Below are 21,943 nucleotides of genomic sequence, written 5' to 3'. Positions count from 1 at the left end.
ACCATGGCACTACCACCTCCATGCTTTATTGTGGGTGTTACGCTTGGTGCTTTCAGACGTTCACCAATTTTTCCTCGGACATACACTTTGAACCAAATAGTTCAAACTTGCTTTCGTCGGTCCAGAGAACTTGTTTTCGGTCATCATAGGTCCAATTTTTGTGTGCTTTTGCCTATTCGTATCTCTTTTTTCTGTTCTTTGTAAAAAAGTAGTGTTTTTTTTGCAGTTACACAACCCTTCAGACCAGCTTTTCTAAAACGTCTTTTCACAGTTGTCTGAAATATGGGTTTTGACTTTGTCATGGTGATTTCCTCCTTTATTTGTGGAGCTGTTTTTTGCCAATCTCTCTTACTGTTGACAATGATGTGTTTATCCTCTGCTTTTGTAATACCCCTCTTTCTTCCAGACGTTTTCCTGACATCATAAGTTTATTCTAGTCTCTTCAGGGAGCAGTGAACTCCAATGTTGGACACCATTAGGCGTTTTGCAATTTCTGTTTCAGTGCATCCTTCTTTCCTGAATGTACAAATCTGTACTTGTGTTTCTTTACTCAGCTGCTTCTTTCTAGCCATTTCTGTGGTAGTTTGTCAGAGATATGAACCCAGTTGAGAGTTATTTGGATTTTATAGGCAAACTCTCAAAAGAGCTAAAGTGAAAAATGCAAATGTTTTGTTAATTGAATTTGTTTTTTACTTTTGCACTGAAGTTGTGACTGTTGCAAATCTTAACCCAAAAACTAAGCCTTTCTTCTCTTTTGTTTACATTTACTCAGCAATGGTCTGGTAACATCAATGTATACCTAAAGGTCAATTGAGGAAAATGGTTAAATTCAATGGAACTAAAGTCTGATCATGCAGTTAACACAATCCAAAAGTCAAAGAATTAAAAACTAGTTTGTAAAAAAAGTCAGTGTGAACAGAAACTTGAAATTGTTTGGCCTGAATTGTCCTTGCTTCCAAACTTTTGGCCTGTAGTGTATATGCATAACATACGTATATCCTCACCATGGGTGTTTTTTAGATGAAGGAGGTGATAGTAGTCTTGAACTATCTGATCATACTATATGACCAGAAACTTTGACTCTTGAAAAACTTTATCAGTTCCACAAGGATCGATTCTTGGATTACTGAATTTATACATGCTGCTACTTGGCAACATTATAAAGAAAAATAATTTGCAGACAGTAAATGTGTAATAATTTAACTACTTATTCAAAGAAAATGATGAAATGTCTCTTAGTCTGCTCTCTTTCATTTTTATTTGTTTGAACAACTTAAATATTTCATACACAGGTGGAATACATGTTCAGTTTCTTTGACTCTCTGTAACAATAAACTTTAGTCTTTGCAAAAAACCATTTAAAACAAGTCACATTTTTTGCAGGTTGTGGCCCACTTTCAAAAGCATCTAAGCACTAAGATTGTGTCTTTATTGACAGCAGGTGTCCTTTTTTAAGGTGTATTTTATTATGATAATGTATATGTTATATGCATTAATATGCTAATGAATTGCTGTCCGTTGATAGTGCAGGAGTGCTTTTGGGATGCCAGTCTTTGTTACAGCAGAGATTTTTTTTCACTCAGTTACAAAAAAATACTTCCTTATTTATCTGCAATCCTGACAAGCATAAATGTCATTTGAACACACATCCATTAATTTCCAGTGCAAATGATTAAAATGGAAAACAGAATAAATTAAGAACACAACAGCAACTGAATGTGTGTATTCATCACTCCTTGAAAATAAATCATTAACACTCATATTATCATGAGGAACAAGAATAAATGCTATGTCTAAAATATACTGTATACTCTCAAATATCATACAACTGTGATTTTTAGTGCAATTTCACTTGTTATACACCACAGCATGTTTTTCTCCCTTCACCCCAAAGTATGCACAGAGAAGGAGGGCCTGCCACACAAATGTTAACCTGCAGGGGGCAGTTTGCATTAGCTTCATAATGCTGGCAAATCCAATGTAATGTATTGGTAAATCTAGTGTGAACACAGCTATGAGCCCATCTATTCATGAGCATTTTCCTCACTTAATGCAGACATAAAAACCTCAATTGTAATCATGTATATCTTCATGGTATTTCTTTTCTAAATTATTTTCAGAATCACAATGTATAATATAAATATATGCAAATTAATTGTATTTTGAATTCAAAATACAATGGTGCCATATGGTGCCGTTTTTGGGGGAGGACAGTCTCAATATTACACGAGATTCAAAAGTACATGATAGAGAAATGCAATGCCCTTTTCAAAAAGCTAATGCAAATAACTATCTTGACTTTTAGCCTTGTTAGCAGAACTGTGTAGCCCTTATGGTGAAGTTGCTAGTCAGCTGGTCGTTCAGCTAGTTCAAATCTTTTTGGTCAGACTTGGCATAAACAGCTAGCATGGATTTTAGATAGACACGGGACAAAATGTCCAGCTACTCTGTGGACTAATGGTGGATTTATAGATCTGTGTTAGGGGTTGCGGCGTAGCTACAGAAGCATATAGCTGCCTGCGTGTCTCCCCAAAACTGTTAGAACAGGCTGAAGATTTTGTCCAACTCAGTGTAAAGACCTAGTGAGGCTTTTAGATACCTAAAGGGGAAAATGTCGAGCTATTCTGAGTAAAAAAAATGGATATAGTTCTGTGTTAAGGGGTTACGTTGTAGCCACAGAGCTTAGCTAATAGTTGCTGTAGGCTAAATTGTAGCTGACGTGACTCCCCAAAACTATAAATACAGGTTTAACTACTGTGTGACCCATTGTAAGAAGCTAGCAGGGCTTTTAGTGGACAAAAAGTCCAGCTCTTCTGTGCAAAAAAGCTGGAATTATAATTGTGTGTTAGCAGTAATGGTTAGCGACAGAGCTAAGCACGTAGCTGGCGTGTGCCTCCCCAAAACAAACTACAGGTTGAAGCTTTTGTCTGGCTCAGTATGAAGAGCTAGCAGGCTAACATTCTCCTTCTTCAGTGCATCTTCCCATGGTGTGTTCCAGTCCACCACTCACAGTTGCTGTTTCCTACATTCCTATGGTCATCCATGTATTGCAATTTTGTGAGTTCTCACAGTTCTGTACAGTATTGCACGATTCAACTCATCCCCAGGAAGTTTCCCAGAAGATTATTTAGCATTAAATTAACCTTTAAACTGTTGCCTGCAACCAGTGCTGAGGATTAATATTTTACATCGAATGGTTATTGATTATCTTAAGTAACCCAGACAATTAATATGCATTTCTTCAAGCAGGTATTCATGGTTCTATAACAGATTCAATTCTCAAGTAACCACCCCACCATACATTTAATGAAACGCAGTCAACCATGATGAAATCTTTTTAAAGACTGGCTCCTGGACAGTTGAGTATTCTTTTTTTTCCTCTTTCTTTTTTCTTTTTTTTTCTTTTTTACAATGTATGAAAAGTAGCATCCCACTGTCTTGACTTTCTATCAGGGTTTCTATGCACGCTCAAGTCTTAACTCAACGTGTGGCCTTTGTTTCCAAATGAAAACAGCAGTAACATTCAGAGACATCATGTCCTCCACTAAATTTTGTTCTTGAGTTCCAGAAAACCCTGCTATTGAGGCCAGTATCTCTTTTAGACATGCATGTGTAGAGCAACAAAGTGTTGGTCATCTACAAACAGAAAATAAATGACCTGTTCTTATAACTATATATAACTAGTGATACAGATTGTGCAAAAATGCAGTGGTGTTCATGGTTTTGTCAAATGAGAAGTCTATCTTTTTCATATTTCCTTTAAACTTCACATTTATATGGACAGAAGAGAAGTAACTCTAAGTCTCCAGCTACATGTCAGGCCTGTGCAAAGATACATTAGATGGGTGCCTCAGTGTGTAAAACCTTCTATCATGATATGCTTCAGAAAATTAAAGGTTTCTTAACAGATTTCAGAGTGGCTTAAATCCATATTTTTTGCTAGAAAAACCTTTCATATCACGGAAGGCTAAATCACCTCTGATCTATCTCAACACATTAATCATGATTTGAAATGCATGAAATAAATATATGAAGAGCCCTAAAATTGTCGACATCCTTACACAGACTGAAAAAAATCACATGACTTGTAATATACAGTGTGCTACATTGCCTCCCCAAGATCTTCACAGCGACTTTTTTTTGCCAAAGTTTTCTCTTGGATACAAATACAGTATTTTTGTAATAAGGATAAAATAAGAAAAATATTCATTTGTACATCCGTAATAGGTCCTTTATACAGTAGAGGAAGGAAAAAGTCACTTCCACAAGCAGGAACTCCCTCTCACACAAAGACTAAAGTGCTGGAGCCAAGAATGCACTGTCTGCATCCAGCTGGCTGAATATTGGAGTATAGATATAATGATGTCATAACACACGTTTGTTTGGGTAACTATGAAAAACTTAGACCCACGTCTTTCTTCATGCAGGCAGCAGTCATGCCCGCAGAGCTGGGGGCTGATAGGCCCAATGGCAGTCAGCTGGCCAGGAAATATTAGGATGCAGGCCTTTTCATTGCTGCATTTTGGTATGTGAATGGAAAGAAAGAAAGTGAAGCCACGTGTAAGAAACAGCCTGGCAGGGCCGCGGGATCAAACCCATGCAGAGTGGAATAATGAGAGGAACAGCAGCTTCTGTGGCCTGAGGAGATAAACAAGAAGAGATGACAGAGTCAGTCTGTGGGCACGCACTACACCTACATAGTTACATGGAGGAATGGAGATGAGGGAAACAACAGTTAACTCTGCAACTCCTGAATAAAACACTAATGCTACCTATACACCAGAAGAAAAGATTTGGAAAGACTCCTGGAAAACTATCAGCTCACACCTGCTCACATCTAAAGACAAGTGTTTAGAGTTTTTAGTCTCACACTGAGATTTTAGACAGACTGTCAATCTTTCAGGGTCACTATTTACAAGACTACAAGTAGATTCTTTTAGCATTTTTTACCTACCATGCAATTTTTTCTCTAGTGTGTGCAGTGGTTTGTGTTGAAAACAACAACAATAAAAAGAAGAATAGACGCCACAAAATGCCCCTCACAAAGCTGAAAAGGGTTTCTGTTTCTCTGACATGAAAAGTTATTAGACTTTTTACAGTAAACACAATAGATATAAGGAAGAATAAAGGAAAGGAACATTTAGAAATGAATTCATGGTATACATTTATGCCCTATTTAATTATGTGTTAATTGAATATTTATATTTATCAGCTCTATCAACTCTCATTTAGTTAATCATACATTAATTATCGAATATTTATTACTTATTTATGTATAGGCCTACATTTATTTATACATTTTAACTGGGTCTCCTTAATGTTCTCTTTACTAAGAAGCATCTAAATATATGACATCACTATATTTTTATTGAGGACTGAGCTTACTAACATTATTGTGATGTTCCTTTTTCCTGTGGAAGTGGTTTTACTGGCCGGTCTGGAACCGGGGACCTTTCCCCCACTCATCTATTGGTTGGTGATTGTGTTACATCACTGAGACATGAGATAATATCAAACACGTTTGATATGATCAAACCCAAGACTAGGAAAAGACTGATATGAAACAGCAGATTACTACCTTAAACTTAACCATGGAGATGACGGGAGCGCTGTGACTCCAGTAAAACTCCTAGATTTACTAAAGACTTTCAGTTTTTAGTCTGGGACTGGGGAAATCTTTTGGTGTAAGCCCAGCATAAGGACACTGTGTTCTCATCAGCAAGGATCAGAGACAGTATAGTTTATCTCTACCGAAGTTAAAGTTGGAACATAAAAGATACAGTCATGGAAAAAAATATTAGACCACTCTTTTTCTTCTATTTCTTGTTCATTTTAATTCCTGGTACAACTAAAGGTACATTTGTTTGGACAAATATAATGATATAAACAAAAATAGCTCATAAGAGTTTAATTTAAGAGCTGATATATAGACATTTAACATGGTTTTCTGGATAATGACCAAAATCATAATCAAGAAATTTTTTCTTAAGAGGAGGAAGTCCAGTTGTCCCTAAGACCGCTTAACCCTTTGATGCACAACATGGTCTAAAGAGACCCGACTAAGTTTTTATATTCTATATCTTTGCAATAAATTAATTTCATCATTCAGTATTGCAGTTACCTTTTTCCTCAAATAACTTGTTTTTGATCATCATACATGCTAATTTTTTGTTTTCATTTCTTACTTTTTGAATAAAACCTCATTTTTTATCACTATGTTCTAATGCACAAGGTCATTTTTGACCCATGTTGTGCATTACAAGGTGTTTATATGTTGTTACCAATTTAAAACCTGACAAAGAAGACACAAATATTAACTATCCTATTTTGTTAAATTGGTGTTTTTTCCAATGGAAATTATTATTTTGTGTCTCTAATAAGTCTCAAATGTTAAAATATGTGATTTTCCAATGTAATCTGGTGGTTCTAACAACTCTTTTAAAGTTAAACCTTAAAAATAAGACAAACATAGTTGCACATATACTCAAATAGTTAATTCAGTGTATCACTTTTTGTATCACTACGCTTCTAATGCACAAGATCATTTTTGACCCATGTGTGTACACTTGATGTAATAATAAAAAAAATGATTTTTCTTCATAAAGTATGAAAGGAAAAATGGATACAATGTTCTGTTGTGATAAAAAAAAAAACATATTCAAACACACAGCCAGCATTAAATAACATGGGACATTAATGCACATTAATGCCCAAACATGGTTGGTCTCAAGACAAATTAGTCTGAAGTTCTTGTGTGAATTTTATTTTGTGACATTTAATTTATTCCCTTTAAAAATTAAGTACCTTATTTTGACAGTATCAAAATAAAACCATAAAGTAAACATAATGCAAATCACACGGCTTACCAAGCTTTTGAATAAATTAGGTTTTTATGGGGGCAGTCTAATTTGAGTTTTAATTGGAAATGAGGGTATATTTAAAATGCTTTTGTCTTGTAAGGGATTTGAGTTTTGGAGGTATGGTATAAAGTAGAAGTAATTTATTTTCTTGATTATGTTTATTTACTTGTTGGTTTAATGAAGTGCACACAACACAACTAAACAGTAGCAGAACAGCAGTCAAGCTTAACTGGGATGTCACACTAAATCACCAAAGAAGGAATTTTGAATTTAAATGACACCAACTTGATTTCAGACTGAAGCCTCAAATCTGCTTCAACCAAACTTTATAATGAGTTTTTGTGTGGAATAATGACATCTTCTCTCCTTTATTTTTTACACTGATTGACAGTTTAGACAGTAGAGACTCTCAGCGTACATACTGCATGGCATACGAGTAATGGACTTGAACTATTATGTACAGAAATTATAAATCTGCCGCACCTGCATATTATTTGCCGCACCTGCATATTATTTGCCTGTTACCATGGCAATGACATGGTTTTGCTAAAGAGCAGTATGTGCAGTTTCACAAAAGTGTGTTGTATGGTATTCCTGTGTTGACTATTGATAATCTGTATTATTATTTTTGTCATGCCATGTTCCATTATGGTCCATATATATATATATATATATATATATATATATATATATATTTTAGCACACTGGTGTGCTGAGTGATTCCTTCATTGTGAGTTCCTTCATTATACAGGACTACAGATCTCTGAATCCCACATACACTGTCCTGCTGCTAAAATACTCATTGGTGCTCCAAATATGCATTAATCCACAGCTGAAAATAACCCCCAAAAAATGCATTATTTACCACTGTTTGGGGAATAAACACTAACAATTACAGTGCCCTGCTGTGTGGGCAATTTTTATTCCTTTTTAAAACGAAAGTATGTATCCATGATCTGTTGTTTAAGAATTCTTCTTTCATTAAAAATGGGTCAGAAAGAAATAGTTGATTCCTAAGGCTGGGTAGAAACTATTTAAAGACAAACTTGTTATGGTTATGATGTTCTGATGGGATTTGTTGACATGAAGAAAAATATATAATATCACCAGTCTTTATCTTTAAGCCCTTTAGTGTTCCAAAAGAATCTGTTGGTACCAACCGTGTTGTTATTTTCATTTCTAGATTTGCATATTTCTGCATACTGGGGTCCCTAAACAGCCTTGTTATTAAATAAAGTGGGTATGGGGGGGTAATGGGTAAAAGCTGAGACTCTTGTGAATTTGATGAGACCAACTGTATTCATGTGTGATGATGTCAGTATTATTATTATTATATAACGTTAACGATCAGTCTATCTAGTCTGTCAATTAATCGATTATTCGCTGCATGCAAACATGGGCAAAATAAAAGATATACTTTATATACTGTTTCGGCTGCCTGCCGTTCTTTATTTATTGTATTGTTTCTCTGCATTACTCTGTATTTATGTAAATTCAGCTGTGAGGTTGCCTGGATTTGGTTGGACCTTCCTGGAGCTGAGAGACCACCTACTTCCTGGTTGCCTCTACTCGTCTGTGATTGGTGCGGCAGAGATTCCTGCGAGGCAGCCAATCAGAAGTCGTCAATCAACAGGCTGCACCTTATAAAAGGCTCATGTGTTCACAGTTCATGGTGGCTGTGAGACAGTGAACAGTCTGCCTGTGCTGTTGGGGTTATATCAATTTGTATAAATTAGGAGTATTGTATTAGTGTGTGTGCTGCAGTATTGTTTGACTGTGTGAGGGGTTTCAGACATTGTGTTATCTTGGAGACTTTGTTAATTTTGTAGTTTAGAACTTTGTTAATTAAAGAACACCAATACTTTGGACACCCTTTGTTTAAAATCCTAGTTTGTTTTGTTGTTTTGTGTAAGCTCATGTTTGCTGACCTCCTTTTGTTCTATAGAGTTTTGTGTAAGCCAAGAGTTTGGTAATTTATGTTATTTGTATATTGTATTGCATATTGTCAGCCCCATACAGCCTCTTTTTGTTAGATTTTGTTGTAAAAGCTTTCTCTTACTGGTTAATAAAAACCTGATTTAACCAGAACCTCCCAGTGTTACGTTCCACCTTCATTTCTATACCTTTTCACATGTTACTGCTCTCAAAATCGAGCCGGGTCGTAACAATACACAGTACTATGCAAAAGCCTGTTTTGATAATGGACGAAAAGAGACTTCATCCTGTCAATCGTCAAACTAACTCAAGTGAGATTAAGGAGTTCAATGCTTTATGTTTTCGCCCCCAAAGAGCCATGAGGTTAGTTTTCACAGTAATCTTGCATATTTAAGTGGGTTTTGTGTTTAATAAGTTTTGAATAAAATGAAACCTAGTAATTCATGCTAGTAAGGTTTGATACAGTAAGCTAGTTTTTCTCAAATTAATCCTCTTGTATTTCTGTGTGTTTTATAATTGTTATTTCAACCTTTAGTTTGCAAACTGTAGCTTTAGCCAACTTAATTCTCAGCTCATTGGCTTATTGACGCAAGGCCGCAGAACTGAACGCTCAGCGTGTTTAAGTTCAGTGATACTGATACGCAGTCAGAGATAAAGTTAAAATTAAAGAAATAGACAGATCGATTAAAAATCCCATGAGATCGACGAAATTCTTAATGACCATTAATAAATCATCGATTAATTATTCCCATCCCTAGTCCCCAAAGTAGCATTCCATTTTAGCGTAACCAACCTGACCTCACTGTATTAAATGGCCTGTTAGGACAATCACAACCTCTACAATCACAAACTAGACACCAAGAGCATTCAGAGGCTGTATGGCTTTTCTAGGTATTTTGACAAAAAGGGGGTTTCTCAGAACAGTAATGCTTTTCAGTGGAAAAGTGGAATTGTTGCAGAAATCTCCAAAATGTCAAATTTTTTAAATACCAAATCACAGCATGGATTTTTTTAATGGTGTTTCAAAGGTCTTGTGGGATTTTTGACAATCTTTATTGTTTCTTGAGTAAAAAAGAAAAGTAGGATTCAGAACCAAATCTGCTAACGGTATCAACACAAATGTTGCTTGTAAGACATAATTGAGCATGGAAATGACCTATATATAATCACTTTATTAGGTTCTAAGCCCCTACACACTTTCACGATTTAAAATAGTTAATGAATTGATTCATTCAATAATTATAAGATTTAGGGGGAGATAGCAGGTCAACTAATTATCCTTCCTCCTGCTATATCTCCCTAGATGCTCCCTGTCCCTCACCCTTACCCATTTAAAAAGGGAGAAAACTGCAAAGGGGTTAATGACTTAGCACAAAGATTGATAAGACCAGTATGTCCTTCAAGTGCTAAAATACAGATCCCCTCACTAATGAATTAGATACAAGGATCGTTACCTTCCACTTCAGAAAAGATAGTCCATAGCACATTTCGATCACTGTTCCTCGCAGCCAGTTGCAGGAAAAGCCTCCGCTTCCTGATTCTGAAACATGTACTGTGGAGGAAAAATCATACAAATATCAGAACATTTGTGCTTTTCAACCCTTATGTTGGATGTATTAGGGCTGGGCGATATGGACCAAAAGTAATGTCCCGATATAATTAGGCTGAATATCGATATACGATATATATCTTGATATTTTTATCGCTAAGTGAGAGCAAATGTTCAGTCAAAGCCAAATATGACATGTCACAAGTAGTTTTATTGAAATGTTTATTTAAGTGAACATAAATACTGTATAGCAACAGGAGTACCTTTTAAAAAAAGGTCAAAGCTCCATAAAGTGCACATTTAAATAAAAAATATCTTAAATAAAAATAGCCTATGAAATAAAATAGGCAAAAAAAAATTCTGAAATAAATATATATGAGAAAAGAATAACGAACATTACAAAAGAACTGAAAATGACAAACCCTAGTAAGGGCAGCATTTATATAGAAGAAATGTTAAAAAAAATAACGATAATAATCGATACATGTGATATGGTCTAATTCCATATCACAATTAAAAATATATTGATATATTTTTTGTATTGATATATCGCCCAGCCCTAGGATATATATCATCCAACATGTTTGTCGTGTGTTCATTCTACAGAATTTAAAAGTTATGTGTAGGGTCCTGTCCCTTCATACACAAACTGGACTGCCAACAGAAGCACCAATTATCTACAGTTCAACATCTGACCCTGGCACAATGCTTATTGCTAATAGATGAGGTGAGCACTCATTGTGCCCATCTGGCAATGTAGCCAGGGATCATTTAAAATCCACAAAGACTGGATGGCTATTTTCCAAAAGCACATCAACATTAATCTTCCTTTCTTTTGATCCACCACATCCTCTGGCATTAAAGTGCTTCTTTTAAGCTATAATAACTTGTCAACACTTCTGACTGGGTATATCTCCTCTGCAGTGCCTGGTGTCTCTAAAGGAAGTGTAGCCCAATCAAACTAAAGAGAGGAAGAGGTTGAAGGGAACAGCAGCAGTAATGAGGAGCTGAGCATGAAGAGAGAGAGAAACAGAGCACAGGCAGGGAGCAAGAGGAAGAAGTGGATGGAAGCTATGAGTTTTACAAGAGCAAGAAAGACACGAGCATCATGATTTGTTTGTTGACCCAGGAAGACTATAATACAGTGATATGATTGTCAGTTAATAACCCACTGAAGGCATTGTGACAGCAGATCATTTCTTTAGTAATATTCGATGTATGTCAGCCAGAGGAAGGAGGCAGATTTAATGGGACTGGAACAAATTCAGTGAGAGCACCATTGCATTATATTAGATTGTCCCTCATGAGCGGAGGTTCCTTAAGATGTTTACACTCATGTCTCCAAGCAAATGTCGCAGAACATATGATACATTACCCAAACATGGTGCAACAAGGCACACACACATTGGCAGCACTCTCTATTTACTAGAGATTGTATTGACTGTCAGCTGCACAAACAAACAGACACAGGAGAAACAAGCTCTTTTTTAGATGCCGTATTACACTAAGAGTAAAGAAATCTGCTTTTTGGAAAGCTGACTAACTCTGGATGAAAGATCAAAAGGAATACTTGACTATATTTTTTTTTTAGCTCTGACACCAGAATGAGCTCAACACAGTATGTGAAAGAAAGGCTCTATATCAGCTTCTTCCATATAGCAATGATATACTGCAAATAAAGAAATGATGTCAAAAATACCAAACTCTAATAACAAACACAACAGAAAATGGCTTCATATCCAATCGACACAACTAAAGTTCTCCAGGCCTCTAGGTGGTGCATTAAGTGGAACAGTTTAAATTTCGACCCAAAAGCGATTTCAACCAGATGGTGTACATCATTTTTCCAGCCTATTGCTTTAGATGTAACTGGTGAATGGCTAGCTAATTAGCTAGCTTGCTAATTCCGCCATACTTTTGTGCTACACTGATGACAGAAAATAGGCTGAACATCACTCATCTGCCGATAGCAATAGGGCGCTACAGGAATGGTTCTTAAACCTGGAAGTAAGTTATCATTTTAGCGGCATAGGGTATAACCTCTCAAACTCAATGAGGATTTTGAATGGGTTTCTGGTTAGATGGCTGAAATAAGGTCTGGTTTACACAAGCTGAAGAGATGTTTGCGTTTTGTTGTACGAGTAACAAGTGGCTGAATGAGACTACAGTGGTTGTCGGTGACATTCAACGTCATCCCACCGGACACGGACAGGAACTCTCACAAGTCTGTGTCACAGCCTCTAGTCATGTTTTCAGTGCTCTTGTAAACACTTATAGATTGATTGTAATGCAACTATGTAAATAAACAATTTATTAGGCTAGAGATTTGCTAGCTTGTCAACATCCCTGGTTAGCTTGTTGGAGACTGAAACATAACCGTAGTGACGTTGAAGTCATGCAACCATGGAGTAGTTTGCAATAGCAAAACGGTATTTTTTTTCATTTTGGCGGCTGCATTAATGCTTCAAACTATCACTTTGCTTAGAGGAGAGAAGACAGGAGCTGCTGATACGGAGAAGCTAGTTAACAAACTAGCAAACTAATTGTCTCTGTATGTGTGCACTATGATACGATTTCTGGTTGTAGGTTATGTGATGGGACTATTTCTTGGCAAACAGACAATAGCTACTTTCCTTACTGAGGAGTTAGCAAAACTGAGTCAAACTACAAATTCGAATTAATCTCCATCCATTACTGTAGTGCAAATATAAGTAATTGGTTTATCAAGAAAACAATGGATGGAGCTAATTCGCAATAGGACAATGTAATAAAAACAGCACCAGTCAAACCTCAAACGGACAAAAAGAAAGAGAACATTATCAAGAAGAGACAGCCCAAGATAGGTTCAAGAGAGTTCAGTGATTGTCTTTTGCAACCAGTGTTTTATGTTACAAGAGTTTAATCAGTGCTTTGGAAATGATTTAAGGAACTAGCTACTGTTAAACATTAGGGTTCACTGATGAGGACAAATTGCATATGGATTCAAGGCTTCAGTAATTTAAAACTAGTTTATAAATCATGAATCGCTTTATGGCACCAATTTCCCACCCAACTTCTCTGTACCTAAATGCAATCTTTAAAATTCAGAAGCAAAGCATTTTTAGAGATGTGCTGCATATAGCTCGGCTATTTTGTGCTCTTCCTGTGATAGTTGCCTGCTGCTGAGGGAGCTTTTCAAGGTGAGCTGCATGAAAGACTGTTTAAGTCCCACAATGTGTCAAGACAGATTGAACAGCCTCACCATCCGGTCTATTTAATGAAAGGCGCCCAGAAAAATTGGACTCCAAAGACATTATTGATTACTTTGCTGGCTTAGAAAAAAGCCGAGTGGGGAGTAGAATTTTTAGCACTGCCCCGGTTTATATTTTGTACTGGATCTTGAATCTTAGAGTGACGATGGACATTTAGATCTCCCCCCTCAGCTTCAGACTCTTGTGTTCTTATCTGGCTGGAAACCTCCAACTGGTAAAGCTATTTTCACTTCAATGGTGTGAGTGTTGTTAACGTCGCTAACTATATTGAATCTATGTAATCAATGGACTAGACAGGTCTCTGTGTTGAGGGCCTGATTTCAGTCTCAGTTGTTGATTCAAACACTGAACATGCTGAGTCTCTCAGTGTTGGCCTGGTTTATCTGGGACCTTAACAAACCCACAGAGAACACCCTGAATCTACAGTTAGATTTTAGCATCTTGCAGCTGATTGATTTGGTTGTATGGGACTCAGTTTTTCTTTTTTGGTTTAGTCTCACTGCTCTAATTTTTAGACACATCAGGAAGCTGATTTCATCAAACAAGCTCTCGTTGGTGGAGACCAAAACTAAGCTAAAATGTAAAATTAGACATTTGCCAGGAGGACACAAACGAAAACTTCGGAATGAATGATGATGTTGCTGTGTCTCCTGGATGTGGAAATAGGGGCACTATTTGAAACACGTTCACCATGATAAGATTTAAGGTGATTTCTGTCAGTGGTGTGTTTATGGCTTGTTGCAGTGCCCCCAAGTGGCCAAAAAAAATCAGTTAAAGCTCTAAACCCACTGAACCCACAACTGCCTGATTGTTTGTTGAGAAAGTCAGCTTTAGCAATTTCTTTTGGCATTTTTTTGGATTACTAAAGTTCCTGTCCATCTAAGTTCCTATCTATCTTACAAACTGTTGATTTAATCAAGAAATCCATTAGAATACAAAATCGTATGAGTGGTAGTTGACTAAGAATTCCTTTCGACAGGACAAGGACAGCCCTAGAAATATCAACATGGTCTCACAGGAATCCGTGCCATGGATTTGCTTAACTCAAAATCTGTGGAATAGCCACGGAATCACTCAAATTTCCGTGAAAATGACACGGACTCGCTACAATGCAAGTTAATGACAGTCATATCCCGTGGCTATTCCAACATACAAAGTGATTATGTACATTCACTGAGTGAATATTTAGAAAATAAAACATATATTTCTCACTAGAAATGTGATCAAAATCCATTTTTATGCAGAAACTAAGTCAAAATATTGATTTTTTCACTAAAAATGAGAGAACTGTCTGCCATGTTTTTTGACCGCCGGTACCTTAAAACTCACGTGACTTGGAACACGAATAGCCACGGGATATGACTGTCATTAAGTTGCATTGTAGCGAAATCTGTGTCAGTTTCACAGAAATTTGAGTTATTCCGTGGCTATTCCATAGATTTTGAGTTGAGCGAATCCGTGGCTATTTCACGGATTCCTGTGAGACTAGGTTCAGAAATATATATAGTTCAGAAAAATGTTGTATATATGATTTCTGGCATTACAACTGTGTTATACTGCACAAGAGAGATTTTTGAGTTTGCTCTACTTCTTGCCATAATTGTGCTGTTTCCATAGAGGTACATGATTTATTTATATATTGAGAAATGTGGCTACAGCGATGTAAAATGTGACTGCAGCGAAAAAATGCTCTGAAACTACTATGGGCTCATATTAATGCAGATTAAGGATAATATGTTCAACAATGTTTAAGAGTGTAAACTGAGTAGGAAAGCCTCTTCCTTTAAGCTCTGTCCACACAGCTCTCACACTTTATGACTTACTGATTTGAGGTTAGACTCCATCTCTGTGAAGTTCCACTCAGTCAGAGGCAGGCTTAAACTGAAGGGCTACCGAGGGAGAGAGAATCAGGAGTGAGAAAAACATTTATTCATGTGGGCCAGTATGAAGGAACAGTTCAACTCATTGGCCACTGCGTGCTGAATAAGCAGTGACAGATACAAATACCCATTTCAAATTTCAAATATCAGGCACATCTGAATCTATCTACTGACATCCATTACAGCGCTGGTTCCAGCTTCCACAGTACTCTGCTGATGGCTCCTGAGCAGCAGCTGCTGCAGCTCCTCCAGGCTCATATCCACATTCTCCACTGCATCTGAAACCTCCACTCTACACACACACACACACACACACACACACACACACACACACACATTAATACACAATATGTAAATACAGACACAAAGGGTCTAACGCTCACTACTTGCATCTCTTTGTGTCTGTGCAATCATCTGTGTGTACACTGCATTCTCTACAGTCATGGATAAAAATTATTAGACCATTGTTTTCTTCATTTTCTTTTTCATTTCAATGCCTGGTACAACTAAAGGTACATTTATTTGGCCAAATATACTGATCACTAAATAATATACTGAGGTGATATCTAGCCATTCCCATGGTTTTCTATATAATAACTCAAATCATCATCAATAAAACTATGCTAGATAGCAGCTCTTAAAATAATTTCCATTTTTGTTATCATTATATTTGTCCAAACAAATGTACCTTTAGTTGCACCAGGCATTAAAATGAACAAGAAATTAGAGAAAACAAAGGTGCAGTGGCAGTTCTAGACCAGTTTTACTGTGGGGGCCAAGCAAGGGCCAGTGTTTAATCAGAGGGGCACATTAAAAGTGGCAAAGATGATATTTAAGCATTCAAACCTTTATTTAAGCTTATTCAAAAATCTCATTTAAGAATATTTGCAATATACAGTTGAAACCAGAAGTTTACATACACTATATAAAAAGACACATATGCTTTTTTTCTCACTGTCTGACATGAAATCAGACAATCACTTTTCCTGTTTTAGGTCCGTTACGTTCTCGGTGCATAACGTTCATCTCTGGGACACAGAGCCCGTCTCCTTCCTGAGCGCTATGATGGCTGGACATTCCCATGGTGTTTATACTTGGGTATAATTATTTGAACAGATGAATGTGGTACCTTCAGGCATCTGGAAATTGCACCCAAGGATGAACCAGACTTGTGCAAGTCCACAATTATCTTCCTGATATTTTGGTTGATTTCTTTTGACTTTCCCATGATGTCACACAAAGAAGCAGTGTGTTTCAGGTGTGCCTTAAAATACATCCACAGGTGTGTCTCCAATTAACTCAAATGTTGTCAATAAACCTATCAGAAGCTTCCAAAGACATGACAGCATCATCTGGGCTTTCCCAAATTGTTTCAAGGCATAATAATGTTAGTGTATGTAAACTTCTGACTTTGAAGAAAGTAATAAAAAAATTGTCTAAAAAAATCCTTCTCTCATTATTTTGGCATTTAGCAAATAGAAATAATTTTGGTAATCCTAACGGACCTAAAACAGGAAAAGTGATTGTCTGATTTCATGTCAGACAGTGAGAAAAAAAGCATATGTGTCTTTTTATATAGTGTATGTAAACTTCTGGTTTCAACTGTACAAATACATTGATTGTCGTACAAAAATAATTGTTATTGTTGGTAAGTCTCATTGTTTCAATGATATTTCTCATTTTTGTGCACAATTACTTTTTTTTTATTTTGAAAGTGCAGTACAGTGAGAATGAACTTTTATATGTATATATATATATGTATATATATATATATATATATATATATATATATATATGTATATATATATATATATATATATATATATATATATATATATATATATATTCAAGCTTTTATTGCACAATTAAACTATTATACAATGTACACATTCTGGGTTCCTTTTGTGTATGATGAAATATTGTTTTAACAAAAAATAGGTAAGAATTGTTCTGTTGTTCATCGTTATAAATCGATCATTTTATTATTAATTTGACACAGGGGCCACAGCAGGGGCCAAGGGCTTCTTCACAGGGGCAATGGCCCTGTCGGCCCCTGTGTAGAACCGCCACTGCAAGGGTGGTCTAATCATTTTTTCCATGACTGTACGTGTGTCTCCACATGTGATCTTATGTGAGCAGCTACCTGTCCAGGGCAGGTCTCTTACTCCTCCTCTCCATCATAGAGGCCACAGAGCCCCTCCCCTCCAGAACAGACTGGACCATTGCAACAGGAAGGACAGGAGGTTCTGAAGAACAGACCTCACAGGAGGAGGTCAACGCTACGGCCTCTCCTCCCCCCACACTGCCCTGTTTCCCTCCTCCTCTCACTCCTGGACTCACAGGCTCCTCTTTGATAAGCATCATGCACTTCTCCCTGTTGGAAGAGTCAAATACTGTCAAGAGCTAACTACCAGCATGGGCCGGTTAGGAAACAATGGGCCCAACACCTGTCCTTAACCCTTTATCGGGGCGAATAACTATATTTGGTAACTTCAGTGGATATCAAAATGGGGTCCCCATGCCTCTCTGTTTGGTTGTAGAACCACATGGATTTCTTCCAGCTAATCAGCAAAGATCAGGCTACGTCACAGACGGTGACACCATGACACCTGACCGATCAGTATGATAATAATATAATAATATTAACTTTATTGACCTTGACCTCCAATGTAAAAATGAAGGTAATATTTCAAGAAAAAAGTTGCAGATTTACTAGATTAAAGTGGCAAATCTACAAGAAAAAAAGTTGCAGATTTAAGAGATTTAAAGTGGCAAATCTGTGCGAAAAAGTCACAGATTTACGAGAAAAAAGTGTGGGAAAAGCAACTTTTTTCTCCCAGATTCACCACCTTTAATCTCATAAATCTCACAAGCGTATTTTTTTCTCGTAGATTTGCCACTTTAATCTTGTAAAAAAAAAAAATTCAAAATATTACACCCCTCCCCTGGGTCCGTATGTTTTTTTTACACATTCCACAGTCTGGCTGTATGTAATATCATTGAAATACTTGCAAATTCCAAATTTCAACCCTAGAGAATATAATGAGTGCCCTATTGAGGGTTAAAAGGAGCAAGACACACACACTTAGTGTCTGTTGAGTCTTTTTGTTGTTGTTTTGTGCCTCTTTGCTGAATGAACTTTGTCGATTTGTAATTGTAAGTTTTGTTGTCAGTGGTTTTTGCACCTTTTCGTAGTCATTTTACATCCCTTTCGTCAACTTAGTCTCTTTGTAGTTGCTTTGTGTTTCTTTGTAGTCACTTTTTTGAGTCTATTTATTGTTGTTTTGTGTCTCATAGTTATTTTCTCTGCAGTCATTTCTTGTCTCTTTGTAGTCATTTTGAGTGTCTTTGTAGTTGTTTGCATCGATTAAAGTTCTCCGTCGCTACGACGGATTTCCGTCATTTGAACTTTACAGAGGCCACTTATGAGATCAACAGCGTGTTTCCTTTAGGGGGAAGACTGGCTGCGCCCTCTCTAAAGTCCGCTCACTCAGCTTGTCTCCATTACAAAAAGGCTACCAGAGTGATTTCCGAAACTCCAGAGGTGAAGTATGGGTTTCGATCCTCAAGTAATCGCTAAGCGACAGTTTCGACCGTGATCACATACGCGACGGATTAAACACGGGAGACGCAGCTGTTGCAAAGCAAAAGCAGCATGGCTAATTATGTACAGAGTCTCCGCTGATCATAAACATAGCGATCTTGAATTAACGGCATGGCCAACTGTGCACAGTTTGTGTGAGTGTCTGGTGCTTGTTGTAAACAAACAGAGATCACAAAGTTGGTGTTGTTTGTTTGATGCTTGTTCTGTTTGTTGTTAATTTTTATAATAAGACAAAGCACTATAGAGATTTGCCCCCATTGTTATTTCATCCAGGGGCTGTTTGTTGGTGTATTTTTTTTATTTCTATTTTGCTATAGTATATAAAAGGTTTACTTGAAATAATAAGGAAAATAAAAACAGTTATGAAAAGTTATGTAGATGTTTGATTATTTTAGAGAGTAAAGACAAGCTTTGCAACAAAAAAAAGGGCAAGATGCAATAGAAGAGCTGTTTAAAATCCTCCTGTAAAACCGTATTGGTTGAGCATTTAAATGTGATGGCTGCATTTGGTGCTGAATTCTTATGCATTAGTGTTTCTTAAGCAGGTGTCAAGTAACCTGGAACATGTTTCACACACTGCACGTGACTTGGCTGTAGCGCGAACACACTTTTTTAAACTTTAATCCATGTGTTTGGTGTCACTTTGTGGTTGCTTTGCATCTGTTTGTGGTGGTTGTGACTCTCTTTGAGGTCTCTGTGTCTATCAGCAGCTATTGTTTTGTTAGTCCTCTAGTTGTTTTATGTCTCTTTGTGGTCATTTTAAGCAATTTCCAGGTTGTGTGCAACATTTTATAGGTAAAGACTATAGGGCATCCTGACACTTTGGGCCCAATCAGTAATCATTGATTACCACTAACATAAGGAGGGCCAAGAAAACATTAAACAGGGTCAATTTTGCTCACTTTGCCCTGTTCAATGACGCTCATCTCTATTAGTGCTGCGATCAGTTCAGTGTATCAACACCAGCAGTCATATCATGGTCTCACTGTACTCTACTCTGAATACACTTTCTCGACATGACACGGTTTTGACTGTTTCGATAACTTTTATGATTCAATATCTATAATCTCTGTCACAGTATCCTAAAATGGCTTTACGATCCTGTAATAGTGCAATAGGTGTGGGGCTGATTGTAGAGACTACTTGTTAATGTTTAATGTTATATGGCATCACTCACCTCGTCTCATCAGGTTGCATCTGGAGGGCCATACTAGCCTGAGACATGTCAGTAACATCTGATATAATTGGTCCTCCTGTCAGCCCACTAGAGCAAGAAGCAGTATCACTGGAGGGCTGAGGAAGAAAAGGATGTATGTGTGATGTGTTTTTGCTCTTGGTTGTCTTCTGCTCCTACATTTCCTTCTTCAGGCCGACTGTGTTGCTCATTTAGACTGAATACATTGTCGGTAATGTAACATTAAACATCACAGCAAGCCTATACTGTCCCAAAAACACAATTAATACATGTTTGGTAATTGAGAAAAGGGCAATTGTTTTAGGATATAAAAATAAAATGACATAGAAAACACATTTCATGAAAGCAGGATGTAAAATGTTCTGTATGGAGCTTAAAACCAAGTCAAACAGCTGTAAGTGTAAAGCAAGCTTAAAGCAAACTGGTAAGACAGCCAAACGCTAGCCTTAGCTAACGGCTAGGTATGGCTAGCTTGTGGCTAGTCAATAACTCTCTCTTTAATTGAAAAACATATGATGAACTAACATCTTATTGCTAATTCGGGTTGATATTCACCATAATTTAATGAGACTGCAAGTAAATCTAACCAATGAAAGAGGGAAAAAACAGATTTGGCTAACAAGTCCGACTAAGCAAAACAGCAGTAACTGCTAATAGCTATAGCTTGAAATTGCATATTTACTGTAAAACAACTGTAGTGAATAGTACACAGACCATTAAAAAGACAGAAATAGAGACCTGATGTCTATGAAACTAAATAAAATCATAAATATAGTTTCTTTTCTGAAACAAAATAATTAAAATGGCCAAAAAAAGCTGTCAGAACACCATTTGGTCGTAGGTAGTACATTTTTCATGGCATTATTTGAAGCTTTTCCAGCGGCAGAGTGCAGTATCTGCATTTTAATAAGTGCCATACATGCCAGTAACATTACGTGGCAAAAAAAAAAGCCTAATTAAGGCATGAAGGCCTACAACCTTTCTATCTTTACATCCACTGCCACTGCTCTCTGCCTTTACAGAGCAGCTGGTTTCCCTTATGGGATTATTCTTGTCAAACTATGATACAAAACCAGTTTGCTTCACTTCACAGCTTTAGTTTGTATAATATACACTCATACAGAGGACATCTGCAGCCCTCTAAATCTGTCACTGTACACTGCCGCCCTCTAGTGGTGATACAACATACCAGCTATTCGAATTGCAGCAGGTTAAAGAAGATTTATGTCCAGATAATATATTTACTGTGATGTAGTGGAAATGCCATGTTCAAAGAACAGAATAAATGTCTTGAATGATGGCTTCTGTGTTAGGAATGGTGCGTGGTAAATCAACTGATTTAAAATCCCAACATGGCCAAGCACTTAGAAAGGCCAGCCACTAACTTCAAAGTTGATGTTTACTGCATATGGCTGCCAGCAGCATTTGTGCTGAATGTGGAAGGTCAGCAGCACAGCAGCTTACTCATTATAGTTCCCAGCAAAATGTGCCATTGACAAAGGCTGCAGGAAATGTATTTTTTAGATGCATTCACACTTATTAGTACTCTAAAATAGGGCTGGGCAATATAAAAAATATATCGATATATTTTTAATACGTGATATGGAATTAGACCATAACGCATATATGGATATAGTTCAATTTTATTTATTTATTTATATATAAATGC

General features: G+C 36.8%; 1 protein-coding gene across 1 annotated transcript in view; it reads right to left on the bottom strand.

The window, feature by feature from the left end:
* Window positions 1–1,254: 1,254 nt before the first annotated feature.
* Window positions 1,255–21,943, bottom strand: part of hsf4 (heat shock transcription factor 4) — a 47,435-nt gene continuing 26,746 nt past the window's right edge. Inside the window, exons 8-13 of the mRNA XM_059336025.1 lie at window positions 20,257–20,372; window positions 17,619–17,849; window positions 15,650–15,767; window positions 15,419–15,484; window positions 10,250–10,347; window positions 1,255–4,638 (exon numbers count right to left, since the gene is read on the bottom strand). Coding sequence (XP_059192008.1) covers window positions 10,288–10,347; window positions 15,419–15,484; window positions 15,650–15,767; window positions 17,619–17,849; window positions 20,257–20,372 — 591 coding nt within the window. The 3' untranslated portion in view covers window positions 1,255–4,638; window positions 10,250–10,287. The remainder of the gene's footprint in view (window positions 4,639–10,249; window positions 10,348–15,418; window positions 15,485–15,649; window positions 15,768–17,618; window positions 17,850–20,256; window positions 20,373–21,943) is intronic.

This window comes from Centropristis striata, chromosome 6 (genome assembly GCF_030273125.1).
Source record: "Centropristis striata isolate RG_2023a ecotype Rhode Island chromosome 6, C.striata_1.0, whole genome shotgun sequence".
NCBI lineage: Eukaryota > Metazoa > Chordata > Actinopteri > Perciformes > Serranidae > Centropristis > Centropristis striata.
This window is presented reverse-complemented; position numbering and strand designations above follow the sequence as displayed.